The sequence below is a fragment of the Vigna angularis genome, chromosome 3 (assembly GCF_016808095.1).
Source record: "Vigna angularis cultivar LongXiaoDou No.4 chromosome 3, ASM1680809v1, whole genome shotgun sequence".
NCBI lineage: Eukaryota > Viridiplantae > Streptophyta > Magnoliopsida > Fabales > Fabaceae > Vigna > Vigna angularis.
Window position 1 is genome coordinate 38,366,536 of NC_068972.1, and position 20,887 is coordinate 38,387,422.

General features: G+C 33.9%; 3 protein-coding genes across 4 annotated transcripts; 1 reads left to right on the top strand and 2 right to left on the bottom strand.

Moving 5' to 3' along the window:
* Nucleotides 1-5,172: 5,172 nt before the first annotated feature.
* On the bottom strand, nucleotides 5,173-11,591 carry LOC108326466 (putative elongation factor TypA-like SVR3, chloroplastic). The gene is made up of 14 exons (XM_017559989.2): nucleotides 11,176-11,591; nucleotides 10,760-10,866; nucleotides 10,060-10,263; nucleotides 9,741-9,917; nucleotides 9,319-9,471; nucleotides 8,974-9,063; nucleotides 8,219-8,353; nucleotides 8,023-8,139; nucleotides 7,702-7,853; nucleotides 7,547-7,631; nucleotides 7,007-7,101; nucleotides 6,533-6,698; nucleotides 6,247-6,442; nucleotides 5,173-5,809 (listed from the first exon to the last, which is right to left on the bottom strand). Exons 1-14 carry the CDS (start codon nucleotides 11,387-11,389, stop codon nucleotides 5,676-5,678), a joined length of 2,025 nt encoding a protein of 674 aa, XP_017415478.1. The 5' UTR covers nucleotides 11,390-11,591; the 3' UTR covers nucleotides 5,173-5,675.
* Nucleotides 11,592-12,302: 711 nt separating this feature from the next.
* Nucleotides 12,303-14,591, top strand: LOC108324435 (pentatricopeptide repeat-containing protein At5g27110-like). Its single transcript, XM_017557383.2, has one exon. The coding sequence runs from the start codon at nucleotides 12,303-12,305 to the stop codon at nucleotides 14,589-14,591; it is 2,289 nt and encodes a 762-aa protein (XP_017412872.2).
* Nucleotides 14,592-16,522: 1,931 nt separating this feature from the next.
* Nucleotides 16,523-18,960, bottom strand: LOC108324945 (remorin 4.1). 2 transcript variants are annotated; one of them, XM_017557901.2, is made up of 2 exons: nucleotides 18,138-18,950; nucleotides 16,523-16,944 (listed from the first exon to the last, which is right to left on the bottom strand). In XM_017557901.2, exons 1-2 carry the CDS (start codon nucleotides 18,807-18,809, stop codon nucleotides 16,753-16,755), a joined length of 864 nt encoding a protein of 287 aa, XP_017413390.1. In that variant the 5' UTR covers nucleotides 18,810-18,950; the 3' UTR covers nucleotides 16,523-16,752. The 2 variants fall into 2 exon arrangements, with proteins under 2 accessions (XP_017413390.1, XP_052731157.1); XM_052875197.1 differs by having other exon boundaries at nucleotides 16,923-17,060; nucleotides 18,138-18,960.
* Nucleotides 18,961-20,887: the final 1,927 nt, after the last annotated feature.

Sequence of the window (20,887 nt, forward strand, 5' to 3'; positions counted from 1 at the left end):
AAAGGAAGGCGAGGAGGAACGGGCGCAGGAAAAGGGAAAAGCCGCCGCGGAGGATCAGACCGAGCACAACAGCGGACGCGATAAAACCTGGAGGCCGACGGAGTCCGAGGCCAAAGGGAGTAAAGCCAGATCGATACACGCGGAGAGCGCCGCGGAGGATAGACGGATGATGGTGAAGCCTGAGCCTTCATCCACACTATTACTCCCCTTTGTCCAAGCAATCATGGATGTTCAGATATCCGAACAGTTCGTTCCGCCGCAATTCAAGACGTATGACGGGACCACAGATCCCGAGGCCCACATCAAAACTTTCTCGAACGCGATGGCATTCAGGACAGGCAATGACGATATCTGGTGTCGGGCATTTTCATTGTCATTAGATGGAGAAGCGCTCGAATGGTTCAACTCTCTTCCCCCCAATTCCATAGAGAACTTCACCGGCTTGTAGCGCCTATTCAACCGGCAGTTTGCCGCCAACAGTACTCAGGACTTGACCGTTTTCGAGCTGGTCACCTTGAAGCAGGGCAAGGAAGAAACGCTGAGAGCGTTTATGGATCGCTATCAGAAGACCGTGCGGCGAGTGAAAGGATTGAGCCTAGAGCTTGCCCTACATTACATCCTCCTCGCCCTCAAGCCAAGACCGTTTAAGGACAGTGTCTGTCGACGGGCCCCCAAAACTATGGAAGAGTTGAGGGAGAGGACGGCGGACGAAATCAGGGTGGAAGAAATGAAGTTGTCGAACAAGAAGGAAAGTTAGGAGCACATGGGGGAAAGGGCGGACGGGGGAAAATCGGGAGCTTCGGTAGGAAAACCGGGCGGCCTCAAACATAAGGAACCACGTCGAGGACCCCGCTTCCAGCAATACACCCCCTTGAACGCACCTAGGGAGAAGATCCTCCGAGAAGCGCTAAGCGCGGATTTGCTCCCAGAACCCATGAAGCGGCCTACTCCGTCAGGCGCGAACGGAAGCAAACACTGTGCATACCACAAGAACATGGGTCATACTACCGAAGAGTGTGTGACTCTAAAGGACAAAATTGAAGAGTTAATCCGGGCGGGACAACTCAAAAAATACGTTCGAGTTGACCGTCCTCAGACACCCGCGGAGCGACCCAGCCCGCGGCAAGCATATAGACACGAAAGGTCTAGAAACGATCGGACCGATCGCCCGCGCTCGGACAACGTACAGACCGGACGTCCGCATAACCATGATTATCCAATCACGCGGCCTTGCCGCTCGTCATCAGGAGGGGCCAGGCAACGATAGACCGGACGTCCGTAGGACCATGATTATCCAATCACGCGGCCTTGCCGCTTGTTGTCCGGACGAACAACAACTCATATGAGCCGGCCGGCTGTAAGACCAAATATCAGGAGGCCGACCGACCCTACTGCCCGTTGACCAGATTAGGATTAAGATTAAGGTAAGTAGCTGTTAAAAGCTATTGGGCCAAAGTTGGACCGTGATTAACTTTTCACTAATCCCAAGCCCATAACAAAAACTATAAATACAGGTCAAAGGTGAGTGGTAGAGGAGAGCATTTACTGAGCATTTTTACTGTTCTATTGAAAAACGTCATTGTTCTCAAACTGACTTTGGCATCGGAGAATCTTTCGCAGGTCTCCCACCCGCACGCAGAGGAGTGAGATGAGGAGTAAGGAGCAAGACCGGACGGCCGAGAAACAGGAGGAGGAGGACGTAAAGGTATTAGACGACTCAGGCCCTACAACCGAAACACTTTTGAAATAAAAGTAGTTTATACCAAAATTATTTATAAATAAACTATTTAATATTAAAATAACTAAGTTTCTCTAATTAACTATCACTACTTCTAAAATACCATTTTCTTATGTTTTACGAATGATATATATATCTTATATTATCTTAATATTTGAAAATATAAATATAATGATTATGTTAGAAGATGTTTCTATTTATCATATGTATATAAATCACTTTGAGATATTTGTGATGATTTTTGTAAGAACAAATTACATTTATTAATTTTGTTTGTTTGTTTAGGGGAATTTTACATCTATATTGCATCATAAACACGAATTTATAGACAGGATGGACTTCTACAATAGAAAAAGATAATGGATGTGACAAAGTTTAAAGCCTTGCGTAAGTTTGAGTGCGTATTTTCTTTCTATTAAAACATTTAAAATAGAAGTTCAATAAAAGAAAATCTCATGAATAAATGTACTTTAAAATTAAAATATTAAACAGTAATCGTGTATCTTTTCTGTTTGAATTTAACTTTTGAAAAGTTTCCCTGAGGAAATTTATTTTCTTTTGATTCTAGAACACGTGAGCTCGAATTTATGGAAATAAAATAGCAAAATATTTTTCTATCTTTTATTCTTCGATAAAACGATGTTCATGTCAAAAATATGACAAGCTTAATTTCTCCAAAACTTGGTATTCAGTGTAAGAATCTTTATATATAATTTTAAGATGTGAATATTAAACATTTCTAGAAAGTTTACTCTTTTTTACTTCTCAAAAAGTCAAAATACTTGTCTTTGATTTTTATTGAATAATAAAAAAATTAATTAATAGTATGATTAGATTTTACAAAAGTTAACAGTGAGCTATCTTGGAAATCCAAGTGTGAGACTAAGTCTCATATTAAATAGAAATGAGAAAGTAGAATACTATATAAAGTTAAAAGACCTATTAACTCATTGATTTAAGGTTTTGGGTAGAGAGTAATATCAATATCTTGAGGGTTACTTCCTACACCACCACACATTGCTCCCTGCACCACCACATTTTTTTTAAATTCCAAAACTATACTTTCTTCAACGGATGTGCCACATCCGTTTAGTTTTTTTTTTTTTTTTAAGTTTTTAGTTTTCTTAAGTTTTTAAATTAATATATAAATATTATTTAATTTTTTTTAAGATTATTACTTAATTATGTATAAATTAATTTTATTTTATTTAATAAAATAATTATAATTAATTTAATTTATGTATTATTATTTTAAATAATAATTAAAAAATTTTTAAAAAATTTATTAAAACGGATACGGACATGGTAACATCCGTGAAGTTTTTTTCTTTTTAAAGTTTTTAGTTTTTTATTTTATTATATTTTAAATTAATATGTAAATATTATTTAATTTTTTTAAAATTATTATTTAATTAATTATAAATTAATTTTATTTTATTTAATAAAATAATTATTATTAATTTAATTTATGTATTATTATTTAAATAATAAAATAGCTTTTAAAAATTTATTAAAACGGATGTGGTAACATCCATGAAGTTTTTTCTTTTTAAATTTTTAGTTTTTAATTTATTATATTTTAAATTAATATATAAATATTATTTAATTAATTTAAAATTATTACTTAATTATTTATGAATTAATTTTATTTTATTTAATAAAATAATTATTATTAATTTAATTTATATATTATTATTATTTAAATAATAATCAAAATAGTTTTAAAAGTTTTATTAAAACGGATGTGGCAATCCGTTAACGGATGTCGCCACATCCGTTGAAGATATTTTTTTTTAAATAAAAATAATAAATTAAAATATAAAATATGTGAACGGACGGATGTCAACATCCGTTGAAGGTGAAACGGATGTTGACATCCGTTTTAGAGAAGGGCAAAATTGGTATGGGGTGGTGCATGGAGCATTCGGTGGTGGTGGAGGGAGCAACTGCCCAATATCTTATGTAGTTGGACTTAAATCTCAGTGGTTGGGCTTAAGGTCTTAGTGACCGGCTCAGACGAGTATAATGATCCTTATACTGAAAAATCTTTCTGACAAAAGATATTTAGGTAAGGAAGTCCCGTTAAGATGAATAACCCTTAGAAATGACTACTCGTGGTTGTGATTGGTTGGTAATGCTTCCGGTGGGGGAGGAGTGTACCTATGTGGAAGAGACTCACCCTAGAAGGAGAGTCCAAGAGCTAAAATTGAAAGATTCATTAACTCATTGTCGCCTTAAGGTTTTGGATAGAGGGTAACGTTTGTGTCTTTTCGGTGAATTTCTTCCTTGTTAGACTCAACAACTAAACATACTATACTCCATTTTTTTTCATTAAAATAATGTAATTTCTGTGCAAAATTATAAAGTTGTGTATTAAAAATTTACTTATATGGGTAAGGCTTCACTAAAATAATTGATATATTTAATTTAAATTATATTAGTGAAAATGTATGTCTTAGGTGTGTATATATATATATATATATATATATATATATATATATATATATATATATATATATATATATATATATATATATATATATATTATAATAAAAATAATAATAAAATTATAATTATAAAAGTAAATATGAATAATTTTTACCATAAAAGATAGATTTTGTATTTTTATAAGTAATTCTTTTATTATAAATAGTTATTTTAGTTTAAAAAAATAATTCAATTTGAAAGAGAGACAAATCGAAAAAAAAGTGGTCAGTAAAATTGATAAATTAATTATTTTAATTTTGAAAAATAATTACTTATTAAAAAGTAAAACTGGAAAACAAAAACGTAGACACTAAAAATGATTAATCATCTTTATATAAAGACATAAATATCATATAATGTGTTAAATGTATCACTACGATTTTGTATTTTCGTACAAATGATATTTTTCCTGAATTTATTGATTATTATGATCACGTTTTGATTCATTTTTTATGGTATGGAACAATACTTACATCACGTGTATTTTGTATTTTCATACAAATTATCATTTTTCTTGATCTAAATTTAAAGGGTATTGAACCATATTTTGTCAAAAGTTAAAATAACTCAACGATCAATTTGACCAAACTTGATAATTGTGAAACGAATGTGAAGTATAATTTTCTTAACTGTCATAATTTATTTATTTAAATTCAATCGTAGTTATTCAAACTCAAATATAAACTGCACTTACATAATTTCATAAATAAATCCCTAAATAACTGAGAATATAACTATAGTCATTTAAACCATATTTAGAACTTAGTTTTACAAAATTTATACCTTAACATGCATAATCCATTCACCGTATCAATGTGTCAACAATGATATTGAATTTAAAGTAATCCAAAACAATCTTCTATTAACCAAAAAACTCAAATAATCTTTTATTTATACTTCATCTCATTTAAACCAATTTTAATCTTAAACAATTAATTAGGTCAATATATTAATAAAATTATAATTATATTATAGTTAGCAAATAACCTCATTTGGCTGTAGCTATCAAACGCCTAAAGTAAAAGGCGTATACATACATCCGTGTGCATGAAATGCTTTTCTAGCTTGTCACTTATTCAGAATTGCTTTTAAACCAAGGTGTTGTGTTGTGTTGTGTTGCTATTTGCCAACCAATATGAAGAATTGATATCTTCAAGTTCCTTACTGCTAAAATATAGACTTTACAAAGCAAGTAAACAAAACTCTGTAATGTTACTTTATCCCCTTAAATCAACTGTGACCAATACCTATAATCAATATTGAATACGGCTTCCAGAAGCTCCTATATTATTCTGCATGCAGCTTTCGAAGAATATGTGACACTACATCAATGGTAGTGATTTACTTCTTCATCAATTCAGCAGCAACAGCATTAATGAGTCATGCAGCTTCGGCTGTAGTAGCTGCTAACTCAAAAAGCATTTTCAAGTTACTGCTTCACAGTGAAAGTCTACCTTTGTTTCTTTGCTAATTTTGGATTCTTGCACATTCGGATACTTGTTGGGGTGACCTCTACAAGTTCATCTTCTTGGATGTATTCAATGCAGTCATCCAGACTATAGTCTAATGGTGTATCAAGAATCACTGCATAAGGGAATAAAGTGAGTTAAAACTTTCTGGCCTATTAGCATACCACCACCATACATTTCTTCAAGATTATTGAATCAGCATTATTTCTTCAATAGTACAAGACAACGTTGAAGTTAAAACTAATCAAAAGAGTATATCATTTGAGGTCTGTTTAGTACTACAGGTTTAACTCAACAACTAATAAAAGATCATCAAACCATGTTATTTGAATGTGTATTTCATATAAGATAATGTATTGATATTTCAATTTGTGTCACGTATCCGTGTCCGCATGTATTCATATCCGATACCTATCAATGATTTAAGAATTTTTATACATTTTTCGATATGCATATATCTTGTATCGTGTCCTACTATTTTCAAAATAAGCATATGGATTATATCAGATACGTGTCGTTTCAGATATCAGTGCATCATAAGTTGAGTGTTACCTGTTTGTTCCTTATTGGAACGAATGTTGGTAGCAGCTTTCTTCTTACAGACATTCAAGGACAAGTCCCCAGGTCGCTGATGGATGCCAACAATTTGACCTCTATAAACTTCCACACCAGGTCCAATAAACATCTGTCCCCTCTCCTGTGAACTAGAGATTGCATAAGAAGTACTTGCTCCATCCTCAAAAGCAACCTGAAATTCCATAACTTCATCAATGATTGAGGGAAACAATGGAATTATGGAGTACCATGCTCTACAGATTTCTTTCACTACAGACATTACCAATGAGCCTTGATCGCGGGTACTGATTTCACCGGCCCAAGGTCCATAGCTATCGAAGACGGTGTTGAGAATAGCCGTTCCTCGTGATGCGGTTAAAATTGAATTCCGCAATCCAAGAAGACCACGTGTTGGGATCTTATATTTGAGTAGTGTAGTTCCTTCCGATCTAACAGAAAAATAATATTGTCAGTATCATATCAGATGTTATGCAAGTCTAGTTGATAAACGTGAACTTTGATTTTCATCAATTATTATAGCCAACAAAGATATTATCAATGTCTTTTACGTGAATTTAATCTATTAATCCAAAACAATACAAGATAGAACTCTCAATATACTATCAACAAAGAAACTCCTTTCCATGGTGATGATTCTCTTGGAAATTTTGCTTAACTTCAATGGCTTGTTCCTATAAGAACTCTGGTGCTAAATTATATCAGGTTCAAAATAGAAGCAAAGAAAGAATTTACACACCCGACTCCTTGCATGTCAAACATCTGTCCTCGTCTCTTGCCAAGAAGTTCAACAACAGCTCCCATGTGCTCTTCTGGTACCTCCACAGTTGCAATCTGCAACAGATCCTCTTGTTAAAAATATGTAACGAATGAGAAGAGAAATTCATTCTTTGTTTGGATGATGAAAAGCAGAGGAAGAAAAGAAAGAAAAAAAGAGTGGAAAAGATGCATTATTCATATGAATAAAATTGAAAAAGAAAAACGACCAAAATTTCTCTTCACTGTGTACAAAAGAGTGAGAGGAAAAAAACAATGTGGAAGAATTTTTTTTTCTAATGTAGGGAAGAAGAGTAGAAGAAATAGAGGATAAAAAGAAGAGAATTAAATTTGTAAGTCCCACACCAAAAAGGATAGATATTTGGCTGGGAGTTTCAAAACAAAAATTCTCCCTGTCAAAATGGCAAAAGTCCTAGACCTTAAGCATGTGTTATCATATGAAATCTTTATCTTCTTTTTTTTTTCCTTTTGAAAAGCAATAAAAAATTGACTGAAAAATTACCTCATACGGTTCCAACAATTTTTCATTCAGCTTCTTGTTGATAACTTTGGGAGGTCCAACCATGAATTCATAGCCTTCTCTTCGCCTGCAAATGCAATATTATTTAAAGAGCTTGAAGAATAATCAATGGGAAGTGGAATATTCATAACACTTACATATTTTCTATGAGTATAGTGATATGTAAAGTTCCACGCCCACTGACAACAAATGTATCAGCTGTTTCACCATCTTCAACTTTCATAGCCAGATTCCGCTCAAGTTCACGATAAAGCCTATCCCTTAAGTTCCTACTAGTAACATACTTTCCCTGAAAAATTACAAATACATTTTAGCTGATCTCTGACATAGCTGTGAAAAGCACAAACTACACTGTTATCAAGAAAGAAGCTAATGGTTGTGCCTAACTAACAGCATCAGGATATCCACACAGAGAAAGAGATAATACAGAAAAATTTTATGGTAAAGCATTAATATACCTCACGGCCAACAAAAGGTGAAGTGTTTATGGAGAAAGACATTTTCACTGTTGGTTCTTCCACCTTGATGGAAGGTAGTGGCTTCCCATATACTTTATCAGCAATTGTCTCCCCAATCTGAGTATAGCATTGTAAAGGTTAAAAAGGTTACTGTAATACAAGATTTTGCATTTTATCCAAAACCCGCAATCTTTACCTGAATGTCAGTAATTCCACACACTGCACATATATCACCTGCCTCCACATTATCTGCAGGAACCCTACTGAATTTGTCATATACGTAGAGCTCACTAATTCTTCCAAATCTACACGAATCTTCTGAAGTACATACCTGGACAAAATCAATGAATAAGTGGTATGCTGATAGAAACAGGATCAGAATATAGAATCCCTAATTCACAATCACTGCTCCAATGAACAGTATTAAAGAATAGAGTATTGTGCAGAAATAGTGTAATTTCCCTGAATGCTTGTGAGATCTAGGTCTCTCCCACGTTTACCCCCTCAATATCACTTGAATACCACTAATCCTCTTTTTATGTATCCACTTTTATTCTCTAGTGCTGTCATAAACTAATTATTACAGTTAGTATTGTGTTTCTCAGAAGTTATGATCCCCTCTTACTCTCCTACTTCTCCTGACATAGACTTATTTAATTGGAGGTCTCTTACTATCATTAACAAATTAAAACAATCTATATCCTACATCAGACGTTGGACTGAATGGATTCATTCACTTGTGTTCCTCAATAATATCTGCTTCAATTTGCCCAAAAATTAAAAACAAAAAAAATTGTGTTAGAGAAGTGAATGTGAGACTTAAAATGTAGTTTTTTAAAAACTTCATTGGTATATGCAAGTACAGATATTTACCCTGGTAAGATAACCTCAATGAAGTAAAGGGTAACATGTGAGTATGAATGAATTCACAATGAAGAACAAAATACTCACTCGAACATCCATTCCTTTTTGCAAAACGCCAGCTTGCACACGCCCAATTGCTATACGCCCTTTATGTTCATCATACTCAATATTTGTCACCTAGTTGACAAATATGCATATGTAAAACAATTACATCTTGTATACGGAAATAGCATTATCAGAGTCAAGCATAAATTAAACAGGATTATCAGTGTATTTTCTCATAAATAAACTTGTCAAGATCTTCATTTGCTTCTTTATTTTCTATTTCCCTTTTATATTATTGGGGGGAAAAAAGGCTAACCATTATGAAAACATAAATCAATAGCAAAATAGAATAAAAAAGAGTAAGTGATATAATTAGCAACTACTAACCAGCATTTGAAGAGCACCATCTTTGTCAATGCGCGGTCCAGGGATGCATCTAATTATGGATTCAAACAATGGACCAAGGTCTTCTGCCAGATTTTCAGGAGACAAACCTGCTTGCCCTTTTATACCACTTGCATAGATTACTTGAAAGTCACACTGCAAGCAGAAAAAAAAAATAAAAAAGCTATGATGTTTACCAATATTATCTTTCATAATACTGAAACCATTCTAATCCTTCAAACACCAATGACATGTTTAAATTTACCAGCAGACACCATTCAGAATCTAAAACATTTTTTATAATATTCCCACTGATCATTGATAATAAAGAAATCACCGTACAGTTTTGACTACATACAAACTTCCAAGAATTTGTAAACAACACATAAAACTACAACTATTTAAGTTATAGATAACCAACATACCTGTTCGTCTGTGGCATTCAGTTCAATGAAGAGTTCAAAAGTAGAATTGACAACAAAATCTGGGCGAGCAGAAGGTCTATCTATTTTATTCACAACCACAACAACTGAATGACCAAACTCCAAAGCCTTCTTCAAGACAAATCTTGTCTGTGGCATTGGTCCTTCAACAGAATCTACCTACAAATACAAAGGGCAGCTTGATAAACCCTATATATTACAAGAAGCCACACTCCAGAAAAGATAATGAAACATTTTTATATAAGGGAATATGTAACAAAATTCCTAATGGAGGAAAACAAACTACAATTAGAGGGAGTACCACTAGAAGGATCCCTTCCACCATATTTAAGATACGCTCCACTTCACCCCCAAAATCAGAGTGACCTGGAGTATCTATTATATTGATCTTTGAGTCTTTATAAGTGACAGATGTATTTTTACTCAGTATTGTGATCCCTCTTTCGCGCTCCAAATCATTCGAGTCCATTATCCTTTCCTGCACAAATTGATTATCACGAAATACCTGCAAAAAATTCAACAGATGAATATCATATCAATATTACCCTTCATTCTTTTTTATAAGAACAAACCAATCGACTTTATGGCCAAAACAATGGCTAAACCAGTTAACAGATGTTAAATGTCTCTAAACTACCACTTTTCAGCAGTTGTATAAAAATATCCGTTAGTTTAGTTTGCTTGCAAAATCAACTCCACACACTGTGCGCACGTTCCAATCACGTTAATAGTAAAACATCAATTCTACCAAACACACAAATTTGCACTAAATCACTTTCTACTACAGGATCACTACCCCACAACACTTCCATTAAATTATGGATGTCAATTGGCTCAAGTTAACAAATGCACTAAAATTACACAAATAAAAAAATCAAATTCTCCAAAAGAAAACCGTTGAAACTAAATCCACAAAATGAAGATAGCAAGCACTAAAGGTACAGCCAAGCATAAACTCTATTTACTTCAATTGAAGCCATGTTCCATGTAATGAACAATACCTTAGTTTGTTTGAGCATGGCATCAACGAGTGTTGTCTTTCCATGATCAACATGAGCAACAATCGCTATGTTTCTCACGTCCCCTCTTCTCAACAATTGCTTCTTCTCTAAGAGACAAATAAAAAAAACCAGATAATCAAATTAAATGCACAAAAAAAAAAAAACTAAAAAAGCCAAACCTTATAACAAAGGGTCTTGCTAAAACCACTGTACTAATTAAGAAACTAAAAGGAGCAAAATTTAATTTGAAATCATACAAAAGCTGGAAAAAAAATCTACAAAAGAACACATTTTTAGGTAGCCCAATAAAAAAAATGCTTCTAATTCCTAAACCAATGAACTTGAATCACTGGTTAACAACACTGTCAATAATAATATTGAAATACAGAGAAAGGGAGAGAGTGTTAATTGATTACCACCAGCTTTGGGCTCTGTGGCTTCGGAAACAGAACATTTGATGGGCCTGGAAGTGAAGGAAGATAATCTTTTGGAGACGGAAAAAGAAGAAGATAAGGGTAGGCCAAGAAGTCGGGTAGAGAAGAAGGGTTGAAAAGACGATGGCTTTGGAAGAATGGTGTTGGTGGGGAAGAAGGAGGTGTGGATATTAGTAAGTGCAGCCATCTTCTCCATTCTCACTCTCACACAGAAGAGAAGAGAAGAGAAGAGAAGAGGAGAAGAAAGAGATGACGAAGACAACGAGTAGGAGTATGAGGCTGTTAATGAATTGGTTTTGTTATTGGAAGTTCCGCAATTGAGTGGCAAAGGAATGGATACTGAAGACTGTGTGGGAAATGGCGTATAAGGCTTCACTCTCACTGCCTCTACGGACCACTTTTTTCCACATCATCCAACCAATCTTCCCACCTTAACCTAGTTCATTCACCTTAACAATTGTTCTATTATCTATATTTTTTACGTAATCCTAGGATATACAAAACAACCTATTTCATTGTGTTGTATGAATAATGCAATGAGCTTTTATCTATGTCAAAGAATAGATGAATCATCAGGACATTGTTAGATTTTATTAAACTAACTATTTACATAAATAATTCGAAAGGTTTCTTTGGAAATTCAATTATTTTTATGTATAAATTTTATAAAGAATGACTCAGGTTAACATTTAGTCTTTTAAATATCCACTATGCGTGGTAAGTGTAAATTATCTAACATGTGCCATATGTATAAAATGTTGCTAGGCTTATTCCATTGAAATTTTGATTAATAATTTTAAATGAAGTTTATTTTTCAATTACATTTTTTTCCTTTTACAAACTCAATTTAACATCTCACATAAAGTATTCAAATCTAGTTCTTCTCATTTTAATCAAATATCAATTTCCTAAACGATAAATAGTGTGGTAAATATTTTGAACTAATGAGTATTTTGGCATATAATATGATTATTAAAAAAAGGGCAATTATATACTAGCGGATTATTATTTGAATTTCACCTTGTGGTAATGATTAGAGAAATTTAAAGTGCTATGGAAGCAATCACACTTTTCAGTTGATTCTGTTAAGTTTGCAACTACTTGTTCCAATGGTTCACCCAATTTTCCAACCACTTGTTCCACTCTCCATTCTTCCTTCTTATGCATGCCCTTTGTACATCCTTCCACCAAATAATGGCTTCCACCCCATTTTCCCAAACCCCTCACAAAGCCTGAAACTTGTGAAACCACAGTGTTGTGCTGTTTTACCCTCTAATCAGAACAATAATTTTCTTCTCAATGACTGGTCTCAGCTTCTTCAATTCTCAATTGGGTCACAGGATTATATGTTGGCAAAGACAATTCATGGGTATCTCATCAAATCTGGTTGTGAAGGTGACCTATTTGTGGACAACAATCTCGTGAATCTGTACTCAAAATTCAGCAACATGAATGATGCACAGAGTATATTTGATGAAATGCCTGTGAAGAGCACAGTCACATGGACTACCCTCATGAAGGGGTATTTGAAGAATGGGGATGTTGAGTATGTTTTGTGTATTGCACGTGATATGTGCATGGTTGATGAGAAGTTCAACGAGCATACTTGTTCGGTGGTCCTGCAAGCATGTAGGTCCCCGGAAGATCGTTTTTTTGGCGAGCAGGTTCATGCTTTTGTCGTAAAAAGTGGGCTTCAGGAGAATGTTGTTGTGGCTACTTCATTGGTTTCTATGTACTGTAGAAGTGGCCACTTCTGTTGTGCAGAAAGAGTGTTTGGTGGCATAACTGTTAAAGATGCTCAGTGCATAAATTATATGATTTTGGAATATGGAAAGGCAGGTTTGGGAGATAAGGCATTTCAAATTTTTGTGGATATGCTACAGTCTGGACTGAAACCAAGTAATTATACGTTTACGAATTTGATCAGTTCTTGTGATTTCAGTGGAGGATTATATGTAGGGAAACAACTACATGGGCTTGCGGTGAATTATGGTTTTATGTGTGAAACATCTGTTAGAAATGCAATGATTACAATGTATGGGCAACATGGAATGGTCGAAGAAGCTGAGAGAGTGTTTGCTGAACTGGAGGACAGATCTTTGATTTCGTGGTCTGCGCTTCTGTCAGTATTTGTTAAGAACGGCCATGCTAATAAGGCCTTTGAATTTTTCTTAAACATGATTCAGATTGGTGTGTCTCTTGATTCTGGTTGCTTCAGCACTGTTCTTGATGGGTGTTCAGAGTGGAATAATTTGAAATTTGGGGCTCAGATTCATGGACTTACAGTAAAGCTTGGTCACGTCTCTGATGTAAATAGTGGTACTGCTTTAGTAGATTTGTATGCTAAATGTGGAAGTTTGAAGTCAGCAAGAGCCATTTTTGACAGGCTCCGAAATAAAACTATTGCTTCATTTAATGCCATTCTAGTTGGATATTTGAATTCAAAGGTAAGAGATGATGAAGAGGACCCTATGGTTTTTTTCAGTAAACTAAGATTCAGTGGTGTAAAACCTGATGGTGTAACATTTTCACGGCTCTTTTGTTTATCTGCTAACCAAGCATGCTTCGTAACTGGGAAGAGTCTTCATGCTTACGCAATAAAGGCGGGACTTGAAGATGATAATGCCGTAGGAAATGCTGTAATTACTATGTATGCTAAATGTGGCACTGTTCAGGATGCTTATCAAATATTTAGTGGCATGAATCGTGATTGTGTTACCTGGAATGCCATAATTTCTGCGTATGCCCTTCATGGTGAAGGAAACAATGTTCTTTTGCTCTTTGAGGAGATGAAGGAACAGGGTTTTGCTCCTGATGGGATTACGATATTGGCTGTTCTCCAAGCATGTAGTTACTCAGGTTTGTGGGAAACTGGGTTATACTTATTCAATGAAATCCAATCAAAGTATGGGATCACGCCTGTGATTGAGCACTACTCTTGCGTGATTGATCTTTTAGGTCGAGCCAGAAATCTGCCCAAAGCCATTGATATCATCAACAAAAGCCCATTTCCAGATTCAGTTTTGCTTTGGAGGACTTTTGTCAATGCCTGTAAGCTGTGTGGTGATTTACAACTTGGAATGTGGGCATCAAGAAAATTGCTTGATTTAGCCCCGCATGATGCCTCCTCTTTCATACTTATATCAAACATGTACGCCGAAGGAGGCATGTTTGAAGAGGCTGCGAAGGTGAGAACGGCTATGAATGACTTGAAATTAACTAAAGAAACAGGCTCCAGCTGGATTGAGATAGATAATGAGGTTCACTATTTTATAGCAAGTGACAAAGAACACCCTCAAAGTAGGGAAATTTATGCAAATTTGGATCTGCTAAAAGATGAACTTTGTTGGACCTGCGGGAACAGAAATAATCTGGAACTGATATCAAATTCCCTGTGATACTACTTTAGATTTGCTATAGTTCATTAGTAAGATTTCAGCAATAGTCTAAGGATTGAGGGAGGATTTGCAAGTAGATCACTCTTCCATAACAATTTTGTAACGGTTCCCCCAGATTGATATTCTATATACCCCTTCTAACCAAGAAAAGGTTGGAAAAACCTGAACATCTTTTGTAATGTTCATTGCACAGTGAGTGCCAGATGTTTTTAAGTTAAAAACTGGTGGACAGCAACTCCTTTTGTTCTTAAATGAACCAAAATCATTTACACTTGTAATTTTCATAGAAAATCCAGTACTTCTGAAGCTCATGCATTATACTTGAGGAAAATTAAATCAGGGTTCTAGATGCTATGGAGTTGGTAGACTTGACTATTACTATTTATTTTGGAATGCAGTGTATCATGGATCTAGTTGCTTTTTCAAATAATAAACCATTTTCTGCATCAAAACAGAAATATATCCTTTGAAGCCTTGCCTAGGGTCCAAGATCCAAAGACCCAAACAAGCATGAATGTATTGTTTCAAGAAATCTGAGAATCCCAAAGAAGCATATTTGATTATTTTATTGGCAACCCACAGATTTGACAACAAAAATAAGTTGTGTCACATAAAGATTGACTGAGACTATGAACAAGTGATAGTATCAGACTATATAATAATTTATCTTGAGTGACACTACAGGTACAACATTAGCAAAAGGTGGGACCAAGGACTTGAAAATCTCATTGGACAAACACAGTAATAGGAGAAATCGAAACATTATGAATGATGCCTTGATTATATTTGATTGCCAAGAATCTTCTCCTTTTGGCTTGTGATGAATTTATCAAACTGGACACTGTATCTAGCTTTATTGACAATGCATTCCATGCAGACACTCAATCCTTTTCTAGACCAGTATTGGTGAGAATTGCCTTCCACTGGAGATTCACGCTCCAAATACAAAAACACTAAAAGACGAAAACTGTTTCCACTGTTCTTAACTTTAGCTCTTGCTTTTAGATTGAAAGCGTGAAACTTTAGTTACTTACGGTGAACAAATACTAGCCACATCACTGCGCAATTTCCGTGCAAAGGTTGAGCATCAACTATTCTGTTACTTTTTTTTCTCTGGTCTACAAAGTAGTCACATGTCTAATCTTTTCCCTTTTTAAATAACTTATTCTTAATTTACTAATCAATAAGATTTAGATTCAGAACTTTTTTTAGAGTTATTCTCCAACTAAAATTTAGATTTTTACTTTTTATCCATCATTAAAAGCTGGGTGAGTCAACTATATTTTACCATTTGTTTAGAAAAGCATGACATACCAACATAAGTGTGTTTTATTGAACTTATTAAGAGTAGCTTTTGCTTGTTTAGATAAGTGACAGGTGAAATTAAATTTAAATCTTCTGAAGAAAATTTGCAAGTTCAAGTTTTAGTAATGAGAAAATCAACATTAGAACATTGAAAACAATCAATCAAGTTTTTCTCAAAGATTAATCTCTAGTAAAGTTAATGGATATTTCACATCAATAATACCAGTAAAAGATAAGTATGTACTGGTCTATTGGATTGAAATAACTTAATGTTGTTTTTCAATCTTTCACGTGAATTTGTGATGATGCAACGCGAGTGCTTAAGCTTCCTTGCATGTGTTAGCATGATCTGCAAGATATTTTGTCATAAACTAAACAATTATTTCTTTTTTTCTGTGATGGGATATGAAAATTAACAACTGATTAGAAAGATTAGTGAGGGCCACAAGATTGTGGAGAAAATTGCAAAAATGTTGGACAAAGTTACGTGTCGGCAATGCATTTGCAAGTAGTGGAGGCCAACTAATGACAATAAACCAAATTTATTAATGTACAAAACGTTTAATCAGCAGCACAACCAACCCAAATGATCATCATGTCTATAAATTCTAATGCACTAATCAATCACTCAGAAACACTCCAATTGGTTTGTATATAATATAAGATGATAATGTACACCCCCATATCTTCTTTTTTCTTTATACTGCATCTCTTTAACCCTTTAAGTTAAATTCAAAAGGAAAAGGGACTCTCACCACCACACTATGTCATCTATTATGCCATGATATTTTCCCTCTCTATGTTTCTCTTTTTGGTCATATTTGTCTACAAATGTGGTTTCAAAGTATAACATTTATTAAAAGAAAGATCTTTTGGTAGGTGCTCTTCCAACTGCTCTCATGAGGTTGGCAATCTCCAGAACCCTGGCTACTTTTGTGCCCCTTTTAGCCTCTGCTGATGCCTTCCTCTCCTCAGCTTTTCTGTGAGCTTTTGCTATCTCATTTTGCATTTTCTCCAGTGCTCTTGCTCTTTTCTCCTCCAGCTTCCTCTGCACAATGAGTGCAAACTTTTGCTTATTGATGAACAAAATTGTAATTACAAACAAAGTGCACTTTATTAGTCAAACTTCTGTTTTACTGTCCAATAGAGTTGGTGTAATGTAGACTGAAAAATGAAAAGCAAGCATCAAAATCAAATCATTAGTCCACTTGTTTTTTTCTGGCGGCTACCATATCTCCAGCTCTTTTCTGTTTTCACTGTAAAAGTAGCCTTGGAGATAAGGCAATGGATGCAAGCCAAATGAGTCCTTTCATATATTAACATGTTATTATCTTTTTCAGCAATACAATATACTTTTGATGGTAAAAAATGCAGAAAGAGCTTGTGGCTGAATGATGATATTTTTCTTTCAATTTGGCATGTCAGCCTCCCTGTCCAAAGATAGGAAAAGGAAGAGCTCATGATGGAGAAAAATCCTAATTCAACTTTTCATTTAACATATTTTTCAACCTGAGAAGACTTTGATTTTAAACCCGGGTATGATCAAGATCAATCCCTTGAATTGCATGCTAAAACCATAAACACATCAAAATTCAAAGGATATCTTCTACCACCACTGACACTTTTGCTCAAGGAAAAATAGTAATAAAAAAGAGGGAAAAGAAGAAAGTGAAATTTGACAAGCAATCTAGACCTCCTTCAAGCATTCATACTTTCATATATAGAAGTAAGTATTTTCCCCAACCATTCCCACAAAACATGCTGAATATTGATCCATGATCCAAGAGTCTAAACAACAATAATTAAGCAATCATCAAGGGTATCAACCCTACCCCCTAGCATGTCAACCATATCCAATCTTTAATTTCAGTTAAAATAAAAACCCACTCATATGAAGACCCAGAAGAAATTAAGGTAAGAGTTCCTTCACCGATTGATTGGATCATCCATGGACTAATCTAACGACTCAATTTTAGTCTCAGACAGTAATCATCATAAACAAGCACCACCATCACCCAAAAATCAAAATCAACTCATCATGATCACTAACCAACCCACTTACAGCCACCAAAGAAAAAAGTAGCCAAAATTCAGCTCTAAAGTTACTATATATATATACCCACACTCAGGTACTGAAAAACACCTTGTTAAAAGAAGTTAAACCCTTAATAATTTTTTCGATTTTGAAGAACTATTCTCTGACTCCATCCAAAGTAATTTCATAATTCATACATAGCATACCTCAACTTTCTTCATCCACGAAGTTGCTTTCTGAACCTGCTCATTCTCCCACCCATTTATAACAGCATCTTCCCTCTTGAACCTGTTGTTAATCTTAGCAACCTTAGCGTTTTGCCAAGCTGATATCTTTGCTTCAACCTCCTCCTTTCTCACCCTCTGCACTGTCACCTCACTCAGAGCAGTACCAGAAGCTGAAGAAGAAGAGTTCCCTCCACGCCTCGGAGGTGATGATGAGGAATCAGCTCCCAAAGGGTTGATATCTGCCACAATAGCCAAAGGGTTAGTCTCTTCCATCATCAGCAACTCATCCTCTCCAATCCTCCCCAAGTTGTTGCTATTGTTGTTGTCGTTGCTAATGCTGCTATTACCACCTCCTTCATTGCCATGCATCATATTCACACTCATGGGACTAGGGGTGGTGGGGTTGTGATCAATACTTGAGCCTGCTAGAACCAGGGCACTGAATTCCCTACTCACGCTGAAGTTCTCGCTGGAACCACCTTCTATGGACACAGAAGAAGAGTGGTGGCTGTGTGTGTGTGTTTCCCAGTTAGGCTCTCTTCTGGGGGGTGGAGTCAAGGCATGAATTTCTCTGATTTGTTGTTCATAATCAGTGTAGTCGCTTTGCTCCTCTCTGTCATGGCTTGTGGAAGGTGTTTGATAATTCAGCATAGGTGAGGATGTGTGTTGTGGTTGAGTCACAACAGAGAAACTGAAGGGAAAGTGAACTTAAGAGTAGAGACAAAGTCAGGGGTTCAAGAACAACATCATGGTTTCTTTGTTTATTGTGTCTGTCTTGTGTTTTCTCCTTTTTATTGATAACTGAAAATGGTGGCATAGGGATCAGTGTGGTGGATATCAACTCAGATAAATTATTTTTATTTAATGAATGGTTTTGAGTATAAAATTTGGATATACTATACTTTTCTTTTAAATGTTCAAAAGAAGAAAGTTTTACCATTTACAATGCTTTTATTCACTTGAACAAAAATAATCGTTTTTAGTAAAAGAAGGTAGGTTTATATCAAAGAAAATTGAATAAAGAAGATATATTATTTTGTTAAATATCCTATTGATACGTGTTCCATAAGTGATAATTAATCTTTAAGATATTATGACTGATCATCTTTTTGGAATCTCTTCACAATTTCATCTTTTCTTTTTCATATTTATGATATTTCAGAGTTTGTTTAAAGAGATAAATAGATGTAAATAACTTTTTAATAGAGAGAGCAATTATTAGCTCCAAATTATTTTTAATATATGAAAAAATTAATTATGATTAAGGGTGATTTTAAAAAGAAAAAAATTGTATACGTCAACTAATAAGAAAATCTACATTGTTATAGATAATATGAAATTTCAGAAAACGTGTTGGATGATTCTTTGGAAGATCCTTCATTAAAATAAGTTGGTGTTACAAGAAATCTAACATCTAGATTTGCAAGAATAAAAAATTACTTTTAGATTTTGAAAAGTTAAATTATAAATGAAGAAGTATTAAATAATAAGTGTTAGAAGACCCTTAAAATATAAAGCTTCTTAATACCATTTTTTCATTAAAAATAACCTAAAACAAAAAGTCTTAAAATTACATTCCTTTAGCAAAATAAAAAATAAAAACTATACAAACCGACTCAATTCAACCAAATAGATTAACTATATCGAAGAAAATCTAATTAAAAAATAAACTTTTTTTGTTGAGTTAAATGTGAATGTATCCAAACCGGAACAAAATATTGTCTTTACATATTATAAAAACAATATATGTAACGAAATACTCTTATTTAATTTCCAACATTAGAAAACTCATCAATCTAACAATAATAGTAATAAGAATAGGATTAATCTGAAAGTGATGAGTTTATGAATGGAGCATGACGAAATTTAAATGGCAGCAATGGTTTTGTGGATTTTTTATGTGATGCAATTTTATTAGAAGAATCCTGAAAGAGCTAGCTATCGAATGTTGGAGGGACTCAAATGGACCACTCAATTTCTCAAACCATAAAAAAATCCTTTGCTTTTCAATTCAACAGGAAAAAGAAAATAACTTATTTGTGTTAAAACTAGTTTATTCCGTTAGAGGCTTCACGTTGTATACACTGAGTGAAATCTTATAATAATAAGAATGAATTATATTTAAAATTTATCTTTTAAAATCATATTAAAATTGTATTGTATGAATAGGTACATATATAATTCACGACTGATTGTTCAGCAAGGAAGACAACTATCTGTTCATGTTAGAATAATTTAAATATCTAATTAATTTAAATATCTAATTAATTTAAATAATTAACTAATCAAATTTAAAGAGAATTAAGTCATAATTATGTTAATCTAATCAAAAGTTTATTGATAAAACTATAAATACAGTTATAAATATAAGCTAAAAGTATGATTGATGGGACTTTTATTACAATATTAATTGTTTTACCGATTAAATTTAAATTGATTTTAGCATCAAAACCTCTTTATAGGATGTATCGGTTAGTAAACAGATTACCTTAATACAGAAAAGATTGTAGAGGACAAGAAAATTATTTTAAATGAACATTCAACCCTACACCAAAACATTTTGGTGAACATATTATCCTAATTCGGAGAAGAATGCATTAGAATACACAACAAGAAAATTGTTTTAAATGGACATTCAATTCTATATTCGAAATATTTTAGTGTCCATCGTAGAACCGAACAAAAGTTTCCCTGGTAACTATTAGGAATATGAGAAGCAACATTGTGTC

Bases quoted from the DNA above. Each gene is read 5' to 3' on its own strand.
- LOC108324945 (XM_017557901.2), bottom strand. From the start codon at position 18,809: ATGCTGAATTATCAAACACCTTCCACAAGCCATGACAGAGAGGAGCAA. The intron at 16,945-18,137 runs GTATGCTATGTA...CTCATTGTGCAG, and splicing joins CGTGGATGAAGAAAGTTGAG to AGGAAGCTGGAGGAGAAAAG.
- LOC108324435 (XM_017557383.2), top strand. From the start codon at position 12,303: ATGGTTCACCCAATTTTCCAACCACTTGTTCCACTCTCCATTCTTCCT.
- LOC108326466 (XM_017559989.2), bottom strand. From the start codon at position 11,389: ATGGAGAAGATGGCTGCACTTACTAATATCCACACCTCCTTCTTCCCC. The intron at 9,472-9,740 runs GTATGTTGGTTA...TTCTGCTTGCAG, and splicing joins TGAATGCCACAGACGAACAG to TGTGACTTTCAAGTAATCTA. The intron at 8,140-8,218 runs GTAAAGATTGCG...TGCTATACTCAG, and splicing joins GTGGAATTACTGACATTCAG to ATTGGGGAGACAATTGCTGA.